The sequence below is a fragment of the Rhipicephalus microplus genome, unplaced genomic scaffold (assembly GCF_043290135.1).
Source record: "Rhipicephalus microplus isolate Deutch F79 unplaced genomic scaffold, USDA_Rmic scaffold_12, whole genome shotgun sequence".
Taxonomy (NCBI): domain Eukaryota; kingdom Metazoa; phylum Arthropoda; class Arachnida; order Ixodida; family Ixodidae; genus Rhipicephalus; species Rhipicephalus microplus.
This window is the reverse complement of record NW_027464585.1, coordinates 15,794,080-15,808,880: the sequence shown is the minus strand read 5'-3', so window position 1 is coordinate 15,808,880 and position 14,801 is coordinate 15,794,080. Positions and strand designations below refer to the sequence as shown.

At 42.9% G+C, this 14,801-nt stretch overlaps 2 protein-coding genes across 3 annotated transcripts; one reads left to right on the top strand and one right to left on the bottom strand.

Annotated features, from left to right (window-relative positions):
- Positions 1-5,856: 5,856 nt before the first annotated feature.
- Positions 5,857-9,489, bottom strand: LOC119185994 (uncharacterized). 2 transcript variants are annotated; one of them, XM_075882363.1, is made up of 3 exons: positions 8,193-9,489; positions 7,543-7,660; positions 5,857-7,190 (listed from the first exon to the last, which is right to left on the bottom strand). In XM_075882363.1, exons 1-3 carry the CDS (start codon positions 9,249-9,251, stop codon positions 5,923-5,925), a joined length of 2,445 nt encoding a protein of 814 aa, XP_075738478.1. In that variant the 5' UTR covers positions 9,252-9,489; the 3' UTR covers positions 5,857-5,922. The 2 variants fall into 2 exon arrangements, with proteins under 2 accessions (XP_075738478.1, XP_075738479.1); XM_075882364.1 differs by lacking the exon at positions 5,857-7,190 and having other exon boundaries at positions 7,272-7,660.
- Positions 9,490-9,620: 131 nt separating this feature from the next.
- Positions 9,621-13,728, top strand: LOC142783787 (BEN domain-containing protein 5-like). The gene is made up of 11 exons (XM_075882365.1): positions 9,621-9,953; positions 10,011-10,150; positions 10,245-10,346; positions 10,624-10,879; positions 10,996-11,043; positions 11,735-11,773; positions 11,859-11,903; positions 12,006-12,083; positions 12,168-12,205; positions 12,883-13,102; positions 13,571-13,728. Exons 1-11 carry the CDS (start codon positions 9,761-9,763, stop codon positions 13,711-13,713), a joined length of 1,302 nt encoding a protein of 433 aa, XP_075738480.1. The 5' UTR covers positions 9,621-9,760; the 3' UTR covers positions 13,714-13,728.
- Positions 13,729-14,801: the final 1,073 nt, after the last annotated feature.

Below are 14,801 nucleotides of genomic sequence, written 5' to 3'. Positions count from 1 at the left end.
GTGATCAATTCATACACACAGGAAGCTAAAGTCTGGAACATGGTCGGTAGGATAGCAGGAAAACAAGTACACGCACTTCCACTCGTAAACACTCAGGGTGACACCTTGGAAGATCAGGCAAACTTCCTCGGTGCAGACTTCGAACAGGTGTCCAGCTCATCCCACTATACTGACACTTTCCAAAAATACAGAACAAGAATAGAAAAGCAGAAACTCGAACACAAATGCACTAGATACGAGGCATATAATCAAGCGTTCAGTCTAGCTGAGCTGCGAATGTCTCTAAACTCCTGCAGTACTTCTGCCCCAGGTTCTGACCGTGTCGTTTATGAAATGTTAAAAAACCTACCGATCGAAACACGAAAAACCTTACTTTGTACAATGCTATTTGCTTTTCTGGCACTATCCCTAACTCCTGGAAAGAGGCTATTATAGTTCCCATTTTGAAAGAGGGCAAGGACCCTTCTTTACCTTCGAGTTATAGGCCTATTGCACTCACAAGCTGCTTGTGCGAAATCTTCGAGAAAATGATAAACTGCAGACTTGTACATTTCCTTGAAACAAACAATATGCTCGACCAATTTCAGTGCGGGTTTCGAGAAAGTAGATCCACCACAGACCACCTTGTTCGTATCGAGGCACAGATCAGGGACGCCTTCGTCCATAAACAATATTTTCTCTCTGTATTCCTCGATATCGAAAAGGCTTATGATACTACATGGCGTTTCGGAATTCTAAGAGACTTGTCCCACCTTGGCGTGCGCGGAAGAATGTTTCACATAATCGAAAGTTACCTGTCAAACCGGACATTTCGTGTCCTAGTGGGCACGGCTCTTTCCCAAACATTCGTCCAGGAAACAGGCGTGCCAAAAGGTGGTGTACTTAGCTGCACACTTTTTCTCATCAAGATGAATTCCTTGCACTTGTTCATCCCTCGCAATATGTTTTATTGTACATATGTCGACGACGTCCAGCTTGGCTTTAGATCTTGCAACCTGGTACTGTGTGAGCGACAGGTTCAGTTAGGTTTAAACAAGGTCTCCAAATGGGCAGAGGAAAACGGATTCCGACTGAACCCACAAAAGAGCACGTGTGTCTTGTTTTCCTGGAAAGAGAGGCATGCACTCAGAACCTGACATTGAATTGAACGGTCAACGTCTGTCTGTCAATGCGGAGCATAAATTCTTAGGATTAATCTTGGACAACAAGTTGACCTTCGTACCGCACATCAAGTATCTAAAAACAAAATGTTTAAAAGCCATGAATGTTTTAAAAGTGATGTCACGTACTACGTGGGGTAGTGACAGGCAATGTCTCATGAATCTGTATCGAAGCCTCATTCGCACTCGCTTAGATTATGGGGCCATTGTTTATCACTCTGCAACACAAAGTGCTTTTAAGATGCTGGACCCCGTGCACCAATTGGGCATCCGCCTTTCTACGGGTGCTTTTCGCACCAGCCCCGTAGAAAGCCTTTATGTTGAGTCAAATGAGTGGTCGCTTCATCTGCAGAGAACTTACAGGTCCTTTGTTTATATCCTTAAGGTGAAAGCAGATAAGAAGCACCCCTCATACTCTACTAATAATGATTTGTCGAGCTCCATTCTGTTTCAAAACAGGCCTTCGATGAGGCAGCCCTTCTCAGTTCGCCTGAAAAGCCTAGCCGAGGAAACTGGAGTCTCACTAGAACACAGTTTAATGGCTCCTGTAGCATATCCGCCACCGTGGCAATGGCAGACTATAGACTGCGATATGTCCTTTCTGGAAGTTACAAAACATGCGCCTATTGCCCATATCCGAACATACTTCCTGGAACTCCAACACAAATACACAGGTCCTGAGTTCTTTACAGATGCTTCCAAGTCCAACTCCTCTGTGTCCTACGCTGCTGTCGGCCCATCCTTTTCAGATGCTGGCCCTCTACATCCAAGCACAAGTATCTTCACAGCAGAAGCTTACGCGATACTTGTGGCAGCTAAACACATCAAACAACTACAAATACAAAAAGCAGTAATTTATACAGACTCCCTCAGTGTGGTAACGGCTCTGCACAGTCCTAAAAAACAAAAAAAATCCGGTCCTTGTCTCACTTTACTCCATTTTGTGCACACTCTACACACACAAACATGTTGGGGTGTGCTGGGTGCCAGGGCACCGTGAGATCCAAGGCAACGTGAGGGCGGATCAGCTCGCTGCATCCGTCCACAAAAGCACTGCCCCTACACCCATATCAATCCCGGCCCTTGATCTTAAGCCGTCTCTCAAACGAAACCTCACAGTATACTGGCAGAGCAAGTGGGATACTCACACACAAAACAAACTACACGTTATTAAGCCACACCTTGGTCATTGGCTGCCCGTGTCGAAATCGCGTCATACAGAGGTAATACTAACGAGACTCAGGATAGGACACACATACACGACACACACACACCTTTTGTCCGGTGGCGATCCACCATTGTGTGACAGATGTGGTGAAGTATTGACAGTCCTTCACATTTTAATTGAGTGCAAACAATTGGACACTGTAAGAAAACAACACTTTCCATTACCCTACCGACAACATATACCTTTACACCCTGCAATGTTCGTCGGTAGGGAACCGCTTTTTAGTCACAAATCATTGTTAGCGTTTTTTAAAGAAATTCATAGTTTTCATATCATATACCCGGGCATCCCGTAGCATGACCTCTCCAGAAAGGTTTTTGCTGCGGTGGTTACACAAGAAAGCACTTGCCTCACGGCCCTTGGACGCAAGGGTATGAACGAGTGAGGCACTTGTGCTAATGCCATACATATCCACCATCGTCTTTTATTATCACCAACTTTTGTCATCTATTCACACCACACACACCTTTCACGACATGGTCATGATTTTATTACTTGTATGTTTTTACCCGCCTTACCGCAAGGAATTTTATGGCCCTTATACAGCCGCTTATCACAATCATTGTCCATGTTTTTAGTAAGATGAACTGGCGCTCTTTGGCCGTGAAATGGCCCTTGCGCCATAAAACATCACACATCATCATCATCCGTGTGTGTTCGTGTGGCTTGGAGCTGTTTTCTTACGAAACAAGTAGTAGCAAATGTTCAGCAGTAGCGCTTCACCATTTCATTTTTTTAGACTTACTTTCCAAATTGGCTTGCGAAGTTCAAAAGAATTCAATCTTTCTTTCAAAACAAAACCGAAACACAGGAATAAACGAAGCCGCAAGTACGATTCGCTGCCCGCAAGTACGAAGACTAGGCAAATGTGTACTACCCATGATTCCCATGGTCGCTGAACGATCGCAGTGGCAGAGTGCCCTCTAGTTAATTTTGAGAAACTCTATGATGTGCGCCGAGGAGATTTCGACCGGGGGCGGCGTGGGGGTCGTCGTCCTGAGTCGGCGGCGGCGCGCGCCGGTTATTTCATCGGCAGCGGCGTGTGGTCTATTTTTGTTGGCGGCGGCGCGGAAACTGAAACTAAAAATTCAAAAGGCTGTTCTGGCACAGGTTACTGAATTAGCTGGAATTCAGAGATGTTCATTCAAATAGCATAGAGGACACAACACAGATGTGTCAAAATCACAATGAATGCAAAGCGTTTTGTAAAAATAGTTTTGATTTCGCTTTCATAAAAATGTAACGCGTATTTATTTATTTATTTATTTGCAATACTGTCGACTCCAATGTTGGAGTCATTACAGAGGGCACATTGCAGGTACTATACATTCATGAAGAACAAACAATAACATTCCAACTGACATACATAAGCCTCACCCAGTACCTTCTGGCCTGCTACAGTGTGCCGTGCAAAAAAGAAAAAGAAAAGAGGAAAATAGCGAAGGTATGTGAAGCATTGAAGCACTACTGTAGATTACGCATGGTTTCTAACACTGCGGTGAATGTGGATAGTGTGTCGGCATTAGTAGCATTCCCAGGTGAAAATTTCCTGCTGGTTTTCTGTTGGGAGTTGTTGGTTTTTGATGGAACCAGCAGTTAATCTGCTGGTTTCTTGCTGGTTGTACTGGTTCCAGCAGGGTGCCTACTGGTTTTCTGCTGGTTCCAGCAAAGTGCCTACTGGTTCTTACTGGTTTGCTGATGGTCCCAGCAAGCTACCTGCTGGTTGTACTGGTTCCAGCAGTGTGCCTACTGGTTTTCTGCTGGTTCCAGTGGGGTGCCTACTGGTTCTTTACTGGGACCAGTACCCTGTCTGCTGGCTCTACTGGTACCAGCAGGATGCTTGCTGGTTTTCTGTACTGGTTCAAGCAGGCTACTGGTTTCACCCTGGGATGCTGCTGGGACCATTAGGCAATACCGGACGGTTCTCAGCTGCTTGAACTGATTATAGTGGTGGTCCACTTCGTGGTTTCCTGAGAACTCTAACTAGCCGAAACATTCAATCATGAGGCTTGTATCTTCTGATTATAACTAAGACTTTACTGTACTTGAAAGTGGTGTGCCAATACATTGAGCAATTAAGATGTAGTATAGAGAAATATGACGTAGAGACTGTTTATACAGGTTTCAAAAAACAAAAGTCAAGGGAATTCAAGGCAGTGTCTTGGGTTTTCGAAGGACTAAAGAAGATATCCAAAGAATATTTTTGTGGGTGCTCTGCATTTCAACATTCTGACTAGTTCTAATAAGTTTATATTATAATGAACATAGTGCTTGTGATAGTGAAGCCTTTATTCCACAAGAAGTAGTTCACTACACACAAAAAATGTTCAGATTAGCTGCGGAGACTTTTTAAGCATAAACTAGGCTTTGCTTCGTTGGAGTATACTAACTTAACATGCTGCTCACATGATGGGGAAACCAATTTTGTGGCATAAATGCACGAGACATAGTGAAGCAGAGAGATAAGTCGAGAAAGAGACAATGTACGACAAGGTTGACGTACAGGTGGGGAAATGAACAATAAAAAATGTCGTGAAGAAAACAGTGCAACACCAGAAGGGAGCCAGCACCTAAGCCACAGTAGGTGTCTATCGCTTCATTAACAGTGTTTCATATTTTTAATGCCCTGAAGAACAAAGCATATTGGTGCTGAAATGAAGTTTGGTGAATCTACACTGCTGCCTAAGCACAAAGAAGCAGCTCATAGACAAATTCCTAGACTTTTAGGCTTCGAATATGTTCTTTTTTATTTCAATGGTTTTATTGTTATTTAATTTGGAAACATACATGTACAAAGGATACAGAGAAAAAAGGGAGGAATTTTGAAGAGTTGCATGCACCCTGAACACACAAGGTGTGTTCAAATATAAAGGGGTGCTCAAACGTTCCCAGGCTGCTACGCTTGTAATCTTATGACAGCACTGCCTGGGAACATTTGACCAACCCAGTGCACATTAAACCTTGTACTGTACAACAGCGCACACTTTCTCTTCTTTTTTTTATAATACAAAATGTTTACACCCAGAGACAGGGCTAAAGCTGGGCTTAAACAATGAGAATTGTCAATACTCACAATCATGAAGTTTATTAGTAATTCAAGAGGCACTCGACAGTATACAGCATGAATTTGCACAAATTGGCAATAGCTAAATCAATTGAAAATGGCATTTCTCACTTCCTCTAAAAACAACTGTTTCACTGCACAATCCACAAACATCTACACCTGCAGTTCACTGACATGTGGAGGTTCTTTTTAACAGCCCATTCATTTAACAGCTTGACATGCAATGACAATGCGGTGTACACATCTGAGGTTTCTACTCATATCATTGTAATTTAGAAGGTGGCTTGAGCAGTGAATTATTAATAAAGCCACAACACACAAGGAACAAAAAAAACTAATTTTACAGATGTGAAGTGTTTCTGACAAAAAGTACAAAAAGTAGGTATAAGAAGGTATTGGTGCGATTTTTATATGATGAGACCTTTTTATAGAATGATGAAACTAATTCAATGTTGCTCTTAAGCGTCCCTTTAACAACCACCAGAGAGCATTTTCAAAGAAATTCTCTGAAAAAAACACTTTCTATTGACCTCTACATAGTTGCAAGGGACAACACTGGCAGACAGCTCCACTAGCTGTTGGGAATTCGCATCCTCTGATTTCATTATGTGCTCAGTGCCAAATGCACGACGTGACAAGAATTTGTTTGACAGTGCAAAAATCCTTACATTTCCTGACGAATCCCTAATAGAAACAATGTGCTTCAACTTCAAGCACGTTCCCAAATATATTTGCAATACAGTGCTGTCACTTTTGTTCGGCCTTGAGTACTGCTCACTGTGAAACCGAACACCCGGTGATACAATCACTCGGTCATGTTCCATGACACGGCCCCTAACGATGTTGCCAACATGGTCCTGCACAAGGTGAAGCAGCTGGTCAGACACAGCTCGGGGTTTGCTGAGCAGTAAACCACCTTTACTATTTGATGGGCCAGCTTTTGTCAAAAACTTCAGAGTGCAAGGGCTAGCTGAAGCCTTTAGATACCTGAAGTTGCTGGCCATCATTAAGCGCTCTACAATCTGCAGTGGGGCACCTTTTGCTGATGTGACCAGCTGCTTAATTTGGCCAATGTTAGACTCAAAAGCAAAACATGAATGTGCCCAAAGAGGTCCTTGGTTCAGAACACTCTGAGCCATGTGCAACAATTGATGTACATTGAAAGTCATGTTTTTTTCTCCATAGAGAAACTGCATGTCGACAACAAACTTTACCAAGCAGTCTGTGCTTACAGAAATGTCACTGAGGGACACTGTGTCCTGCAGAAGAAGGGCAATACCTTTCACAAGCAATGCAAAATGTTTAAGATACTGCCGTGGAAGTAGGCCTTCCAGACAAGGCAATGAAAAATACAGTAGCCATTGCTGCCACTCCGAGGCTTTCCAATACTTTCTCAGAGAAACTGAGCGGGGAAGTCGTGGCATACAGCTATGCGGCTTTATAGAGCACAAACGTTGATCTAATACTGCCACAGTTTGTGGTGCCCCAATGTAATATTCCTCGCCTACATTAGAGAGCCAGTCCTCCGTCATCTGCCGTGCCACACCTAGAAGCACACAATGCATATAATCTGGAGTAAAGCCCCAGATTATATTAAAGTGCTGAAGATTAATCAAAGGCGTGATGCCTTTTGCTCCCTGTACTGGTCTTCCAGCTTCAGCAGCCTTGGCCATGATTTCCTTTGTGCCTTCTGCTGTCCTGTCAGGTGAAACAGTGTCCACAGGATACTTGACAGTTCCTGTTTGGCAATAGTAAGAAAAAAAAACAGAGAACCTCACAAATTTAGAAGTTTGTAAAATCTCGCACAGCTAAGCTTGATTGTAAATGGCACACTTGTTTTCAGTGATATTTCTGAGAATTTACTTCTAGAACACATTTAGAAAAACATACTATGTGCCAGAATTTGGAAACATAGAATCGCTACGACATAAAGCACATTTTTGCCTCTGAGATGAGAAATGGCAACCCCAGATACATTAAACAAGGTGAATGTTTACATAAAAATTGCTAAAAAAGAGAGAAACTCTGATCAACATATCTAGTCAGAAATCTGACTCCATGTTATGCAGTAATGCGACATCTTTACTAACCATTCACAGCTGCCCCTGGATGCAAGCACCATCCACAGCCATAATACCCATTAAACTGGGTTAGGTGCTGCATGGCTGCCCGTGCTGGTGCATCAGCGCTGCAGCTGAAGCAGTACACCTGCATGAGCAAGGACAAAAAAGGAAGCTGTTAGCCCTAACTACCCTCTGCAATGAAGTACAACAAAAAGGAAATGGATAGAGGGCTTGTTTTCTTTGCCAGACACAAGTCAATTATTGCAGTAGACATTGAGGACAAGGAAAAGATCGGGTGATGTTATTAACAGTTTTCAATTGATAACAATCCATTCAGAAGAAGCACTTTTCATGCTTTTGCATAAAGGGACATGATCTCCGTAAGTTGTAACAGTTACAGTAAACACAATGCAGTAAATACCACTTTGACACTTAGATAATTGACAGTATTTAGAGATAAAGTCGCACTAGAAAAGAATACACACAAAGATGAACTAGTGTGCCATCCTCCATGGTGTCATTATGCCCAAGTGGCCTGGATTTCATCATGACTGGAAGAAATTAGCTGGCACAACAATGTAGCCTCGTCTATGCATTGTAGCTCAGTGCAGCATTTACAACTAGAATGTCTTGAAGTCGTGTTGTTCAAGCAGCTTTAATAATTAAAAAAAAATTACCTTGGAATGCACAGTTTCGTTGCCTGCCTTCCATGTGATCCCACTGGTCGACAAACCGTCCATTTGTTCAACAAATGCGTTCAGTAGGAGAGTCATGTCGGGATGTTTCTGGCCATACCACAGAGCAGACACAAGCACATTTTTCTGCCTCATGTACACTGGGAGTTCATTCACCATCACTTGAACGGGCCACACAGAAAACTTCGATGACTTGAACACGGCGCTTCCATCACTGTTAACAGTGAGAGTGATATCATTTTTTGATGTCAATTCGCGCCTAAGTGCCCTGTATAAGGTGCCATCTATTATGTCTGTCATTTCATCTTTGTCGACAGACATACTCTCGTTTATTGAATTCAGTCTTTCGTGGAGTGCAGTGCTCGCATCATTCTCGGCAAGTAACGAAGACAGCAACTTTGCGATGGGCAGGGTTATGAAAAAGTGGCCATCGCGTAGCATCTGCGGCCCACTGTTACGTTGCCCGCATACGGTGCACGTTACCCGCACTGCATTCCGCGCTGCAAGGTCGCCACTTGTTACGGCAAGGAGCGTCATACAGTTTTCACAGTAGAAGTGTAACCGGGCGGCTTTTATTTCTGCCCCGACACTCTTCTTGAAAAGATATTTAGTAACTGGTATATCATGTCGTTCAAGTATGTGCATTATCAACTTTTGGAGTGCTTCGACTCCCTTCCAAGGGATGCCAAATTCGAGGACAAAATTGACAGTCAGTGCCAGCAAATCGTCACTAGAGAAGCTCCCTAAATCTCCCTGTGGCTCGTCTGTCATTTCTGCGCCAACGGAAGGCTGCGGCTCGTCACTTGGGGCCGCTTCATGTGCCGATTCAGAGTCACAGTCGCCTTCAACATCAGTCTGCGGAGGTTGCGTCAGTACGCGAAGTGCTGTCGGAGCAGTCGACCCGCCAGCGACATTTGTGTCCTGCTGCAGTCCACGACGTGATTGTTGCACGCTCGAGGCTGATCTTTCGAGATATGTTTTCGTTGAATACGGGATGGCGGAGGCGCTGCCTGGGTTTAGGTATTCCTTTCTACGAGGCATACTCCCTCAGTGCGGATCCACGCAAATATCGCACTGCAAACTCACCGAAAACCTTCTAAGTAATGAAGCCACACGTTGTGTTCACGCGCACAATCACGACAGTTCGCTCATAGTTCGCTCGGACTCGCACATTCTCCATGATCTCACACAATCAAACGACTTGGATTGGCTTGTACGGCGTTGAATTAGTTGGATTGCAACCCGGATTTCAAAAACACATATCTATTTAATTATATCTTAGTAAGTTTATACATTGTTTATAACATGAACAGTTTTTACACCTGTTTATAAGCTTATTTAAAGCATTTTTTATTTGTTTATAGGTGTATTTATTTATTTATTTTGTTCCGCACGCAGTTATTGGTATTGCCCAGTCTTGCCGCTAGGAGTTGTTATGGTGTTATTTTTAATGGACACGACACGTGCGCGACACGCGACTGCTACATTTTTTTCAGAGATTGGTGTGTGTGTGATGCCATTTAAGGCTTTGTTAAATCATCAGTACTACCATGTACGCTGTTGTTCGTTTCCTGGACGATCACGACAAACGGTTACACGTCATTCACGTGCATGACATCGAGAAGTTTGATCCCAAAGACACCAGCGACTACGACAACCGCTTTGTTTACAGCGCGTACTGGCGAGACCCCGTGGATGACACAAACACTGGTTTGTACAACACGCAAGTCTTGATGCTGGCAGGTATGTGTGGTATGTGAAATGTTACGGTTCCAATTTTATAGTCGTAATTTCTTACAGAAAGCGAAGATGACGCCCGCGCGAAAATGCGGGCCAAGAGGTTGGTGATACCAAAAATACCTATGCAAGAAACGACGTCAGATGATGATCCTGATGAGCTCGTGGAGTCCCAAACAAAAAGAAAAAAGGCTGAAAGAAAGGTTGCTATTTATGCTGCCTACATTTTGAAACGGCTGAAAACTTGCTGGTCTTGCATTGATCATCATCTGTAATTGTGCTTTCGACTTCTTTCAGAAACAAAAGAACGACAGAGCAAATGCTAAAAAAAACATGTATGACGAAATTCTTAAAAAGAATCTGGAAAAAGCGCACTCTGGGCGTAAACCTAGAGCACAGGTAAGTGTGCCATGGTCTTCATTAGTGCACTGTACTATAAAAGAAGCATTTTTTTTTACTGAAAGCAAAACCCTCATGAGACCCTTGAAGGCTACAGCTAGGGCACAATAAATAGACAGGGACAACAGAAGAAAGCACAAAGTGAAGCGCCGATACTTGTGTTGCTTCTGTTGTTCCTGTCTATTGTGCACAGTAGCCTTCAAGATGCAATACCAACTAGCCCACCAAGCCATCCTAGTGAATTCATGAAGTCATTTTTTGCATGATGAAATTTCAGCCAAGGAAAGGGACAGACACTCCGTCGGACAGCGGGTCCTCCGATAGTGATGAATTGTGCCCAAAAAGTGAAATTCTTCAAATGAAGAAGAAGAAAGACGTGTGGAAGGCGAGAACGAAGGCGCTGGTGGTTAAAGAGCTTGAGAAGGACAGAGACATGTGGAAATTGCGTGCTGAGGAGCTGCAGCACGACAACCAGTTTCTAAAGCAGCAGGTTGCAAGCCTGCAGAGATCCCTTGAAAGCAAGCTTTTCAAGCGTAAGAATGCTTTTTGCTCTGCATTATTTACTTGACAAAAGCTCCATGTATAATGATTACATGACAACTCATGTGCTACATAAAAACTTGTGCACCCTTTTTTTGTGTACATGCAGTTGCAGTAGAACAAGACCGGGTGCCTTGCAGTCGGGGCATGTTGTCAGGTTTGTTTCCCCATAAGAACTGCATACACCTATGCTCTTGAGTAAATGCATCAGTTCCATATTTCACTGGGACAGTAATATAGCATACTTTGACCTGTTTAATGAAGTCAGCTTTTTTATTATTTATTTATTCATATTTTGTCTAAGCAACTCGCTCAGTAGTATGTGCAAAGTAAAGGTTATAGAGATTTGGCTTTACTTGATGAACTTGCCGAACGAGTTCAAAGAGTGCTGCACTTTTTATTTGTTTTGAAAAAGTGCCCGCCAAACACAGCATGAATTAACTTTGGAGTGTAAGTTCAGCTGTTCTGCAGTAAGATGGCAGCTTCAGTCAGTATGTAATATAGAAGATGCTAGTGCCATGATAATGAAATGATGTTGGTTCTTTGAAAGTGGAGGTGGATAGATGAAAGTAAAGTTTGAACTGTAAAACAGAGTAGCCAATCGAGAAAACCTCGAACGAACAAAATTTTTCCTTGGTATGGTTTATCGCTATGTTACATTGTGATTTTTGGTTTGAAAGTCCGAAGTGAATTGACTTGGAGATGTGCACCTCATCGTAGCTTTTAGAAGCAGCCAATGCTCTAAGGCACGCTCTGACTAGCATGAAGCTTTAAACAAAAGCATCCAGATTTAACAGGCTTGAGGGGTTGAAATCTAAACTTTTACACCTGAATCATTTTTATTACAGCACATTCTGAGACAGATGAAGGAGAAAGCTTCGTCGGAAGTGAGTACTTTGCTTCTTTTATAATACTTCCCTGCATTTCAAAACTGGAGTGACAGTTACTGTCACTATATCTTTGTAACTTTAGATCTGTTGATTATGGACAACATGGCCTGCAGTGAACGTGTTCTCCGTAAGTAACAGCTCTGGTTTCATAGACAGTAAACTTTGTTTCAATTAGAGCAAGTTGTGCACCAAGATAAGCCATTTTTGAATAATTCTAAATGTTGCGTAGCACCGTGCTCATCTACTGCTGTAGAACCAGAGGAAAGGACAAGCACTGTTGGTGGAGAAAAGAACACTACACATCCAGGTCAGCTCAGATGTCACCTCAGATATTCTGACAATAATTTTTTTTTTTTTGTGCCATGACAAGGACCTGATATCTTTCTTGCAGGCCCAAATGGAGATTTCATTTATATGGAAGATGGCTCTGTAAGTAATTTGCTCGAAATTTAATGTCACTGTCTGCAGCTGCTTTTCATGCTTAACCGTTTTTTTTTCTATTGGTAGTCACAGCTACTCTATAGATCTAGGTGGTATAGTTAATTACGAAAGCTTTCTTAAAGCTTCTTGCTTGCAGCATGTTTACCATTTTTATTTTTTTAGCATGCTCAAGTCTTCAGTTTTACTCAGTGTACTTTTTGAGAGAAGTATGAATACCGTTGGGACCAGCACACAGTTTTTCTTTTTTATTATCAGCAATAGCAAGGTGTACAGTGCTGATCACACCTGTCTTGAGCACCTGAGCAGTGCTGTGTGGATGAAATATGGCAAAATTCTAAAGCAGATACTCAATTTCACTGATACTTCTTGCATTCATGTGCAGTTGAATATACTAGATGAACCGCACAGGCTCAAAAGCATTGTCTCTAACAGAGTAACCAATAACATTTTACTGCATTTGATTTGCAGCACACCACTTGTGCACCATAGACAAGTGTGATAGACTGTACATACTATTCATGTGCTACATCGTTGTGTTGTGCCAGGTGCATTGGTTAAACAATTTGTTAGTTTTGTTGTATGTTTAGCAGAAGTAACATGCAGCATTTTTTGTTTCATTGCTCCTTACAGTAGGGATTTTCCTCCATTATTTTGCTTTTTCACAGTTCCATTTGACGAAAGGCGTAACAATAAGTGGTGTGTGTGCAAAAAAAATATTTGGGAACAAGAAGGCTACCTTGGTGGTGAAGGATGCTGCCCACGCTATATGGGGAAGCAACGTTCTTGCATCTAGGAGCGTCACAGGGACCGTTGGCTCCAGGAAGAGAGCATTGGGGGAGCAGCCCAAGCAGCCGCTGACACCGGAGAAACTTCTTGTTGTGTCAGGTACAACTAGCATGAATAGTTTTCCACAGCGCATGCAGGAAGTCATCTTTACACAGCCTGGCAGCATGAACGAAAATGAAAGAGTGAAATTCATGCTGTTTGCTTTGCGAGTTGTCAAAACAAAATTTTGGTATATAGGGTGAACAGAAGTTGCACTTTGTACTGGAAATATGGAAAGATATCTCTGAGTTTGGGTTAAATTTGATGGGGTGCATGGTAGGCTCCTATGCTCAACTGACAATCTGTTGCACATGAAACTGTGCACCAAATTTAACTGCCATCAGCTGCCGAACAGGACAACTTGGGTTTTGTGGAGCTTGTGAAACTAAGTCATGCACATTCCTAATCCAGTGATGTCGGAGCTTTAGTGCTCAAACCCAAGCTCTGCCTCTATGGTGTGGCAGTTGTCGTTGCCGCAATCACTACTTTTTGTTGTCTAATGCTCAAAATCGACTCGTCTGTTTGTAGAAACACTCAAGCACTGGGGACAGCAGAAAGACGTCAACACTGCTGACACGGAAAAAAATCTGCCCAGGATCCTGGCTGAGAAGATCCAAGATCTCCTGAAATCGAAAGTGCGCAAGCAGATGTTTGACGATCAAGCACAATAAATTCTTAAACACTAAGGCTGTTTGTTTAACGCCCAATGCATGCTGTTAACTTGGCACAGGAATGTAGAACGTGCAAGTTACAATAAGCACTGACTTACTAATCGAATGGCACAACCATCTGGATAGCCATAAAAGTTATGTGCTTGTAACCCTAAAGTTGCTAAATTGGGCAGAAACATGCATTTGAGTTCGTTTGGGCACCACCTTGTTGATTGGGGGCGTCCTCCATCTCGGTGAGTAACAATTTTGTTGCATGTATGCAACCCTGAGCTGAAACCAGTAGCTGCTGGTTTCGGATACTGGTTTCAGTGACTGGTTCCATCAGCTACTGGTTCCATTACCTACTGGTTCCAATACCTACTGGTCCCATCACCTACTGGTCCCATCACCTACTGGTCCCATCAACTACGGGGAATGTGCTAATAAACCATCAATACTGGAACCAACAGAAAACCAACAGGAAATTTTCACCTGGGTTTGCATTCAGTTTATTCAATTCGCGTATTGTTAGTGGGAAAAACGATTTTCCAAAGACGTCACTGTTAGAGGAATATTCTTGCAAACTGTATTTGTGCTTATGACGACTAGGGCGTGACTGTGAAAATGTGACGTACTTAGACACATCTACCTTGTAGTGGCCATGTAACAACTGGTACAAGAACCTCAGGCGTGCCTCTTTTGCCCTAGTAGCTAGTTTTTCAATGCCAGAAGAAGCCAGAAGGTTAGTGGGAGAATCTGTACGTTTGAACTTGTTGTGTACAAACCGTATGGCTTTGCGTTGTACTGCTTCTAATTTACTAATACCACTTAGCGTATAAGGAAACCAAACTACGTTGGCATATTCTAATACTGGTCTTACGAACATGGTATAAGCCAAGAGTTTTGCAGGCGCTGGTGCAACTCTAAGTCGTCTTTTTAGGTAGAAAAGTTTACGCAGTGCGGCCGCAGTGACGTTAGCTATGTGTGTATCCCATCTCAGGTCAGACGTTAATGTAATGCAGTACTTATGCTGCACAACATTAGTCAGTGGTGAACCATGAATGGTGTAGATGAATTGCGATGAATTCTGCTTACGTGCTGCCGTCATA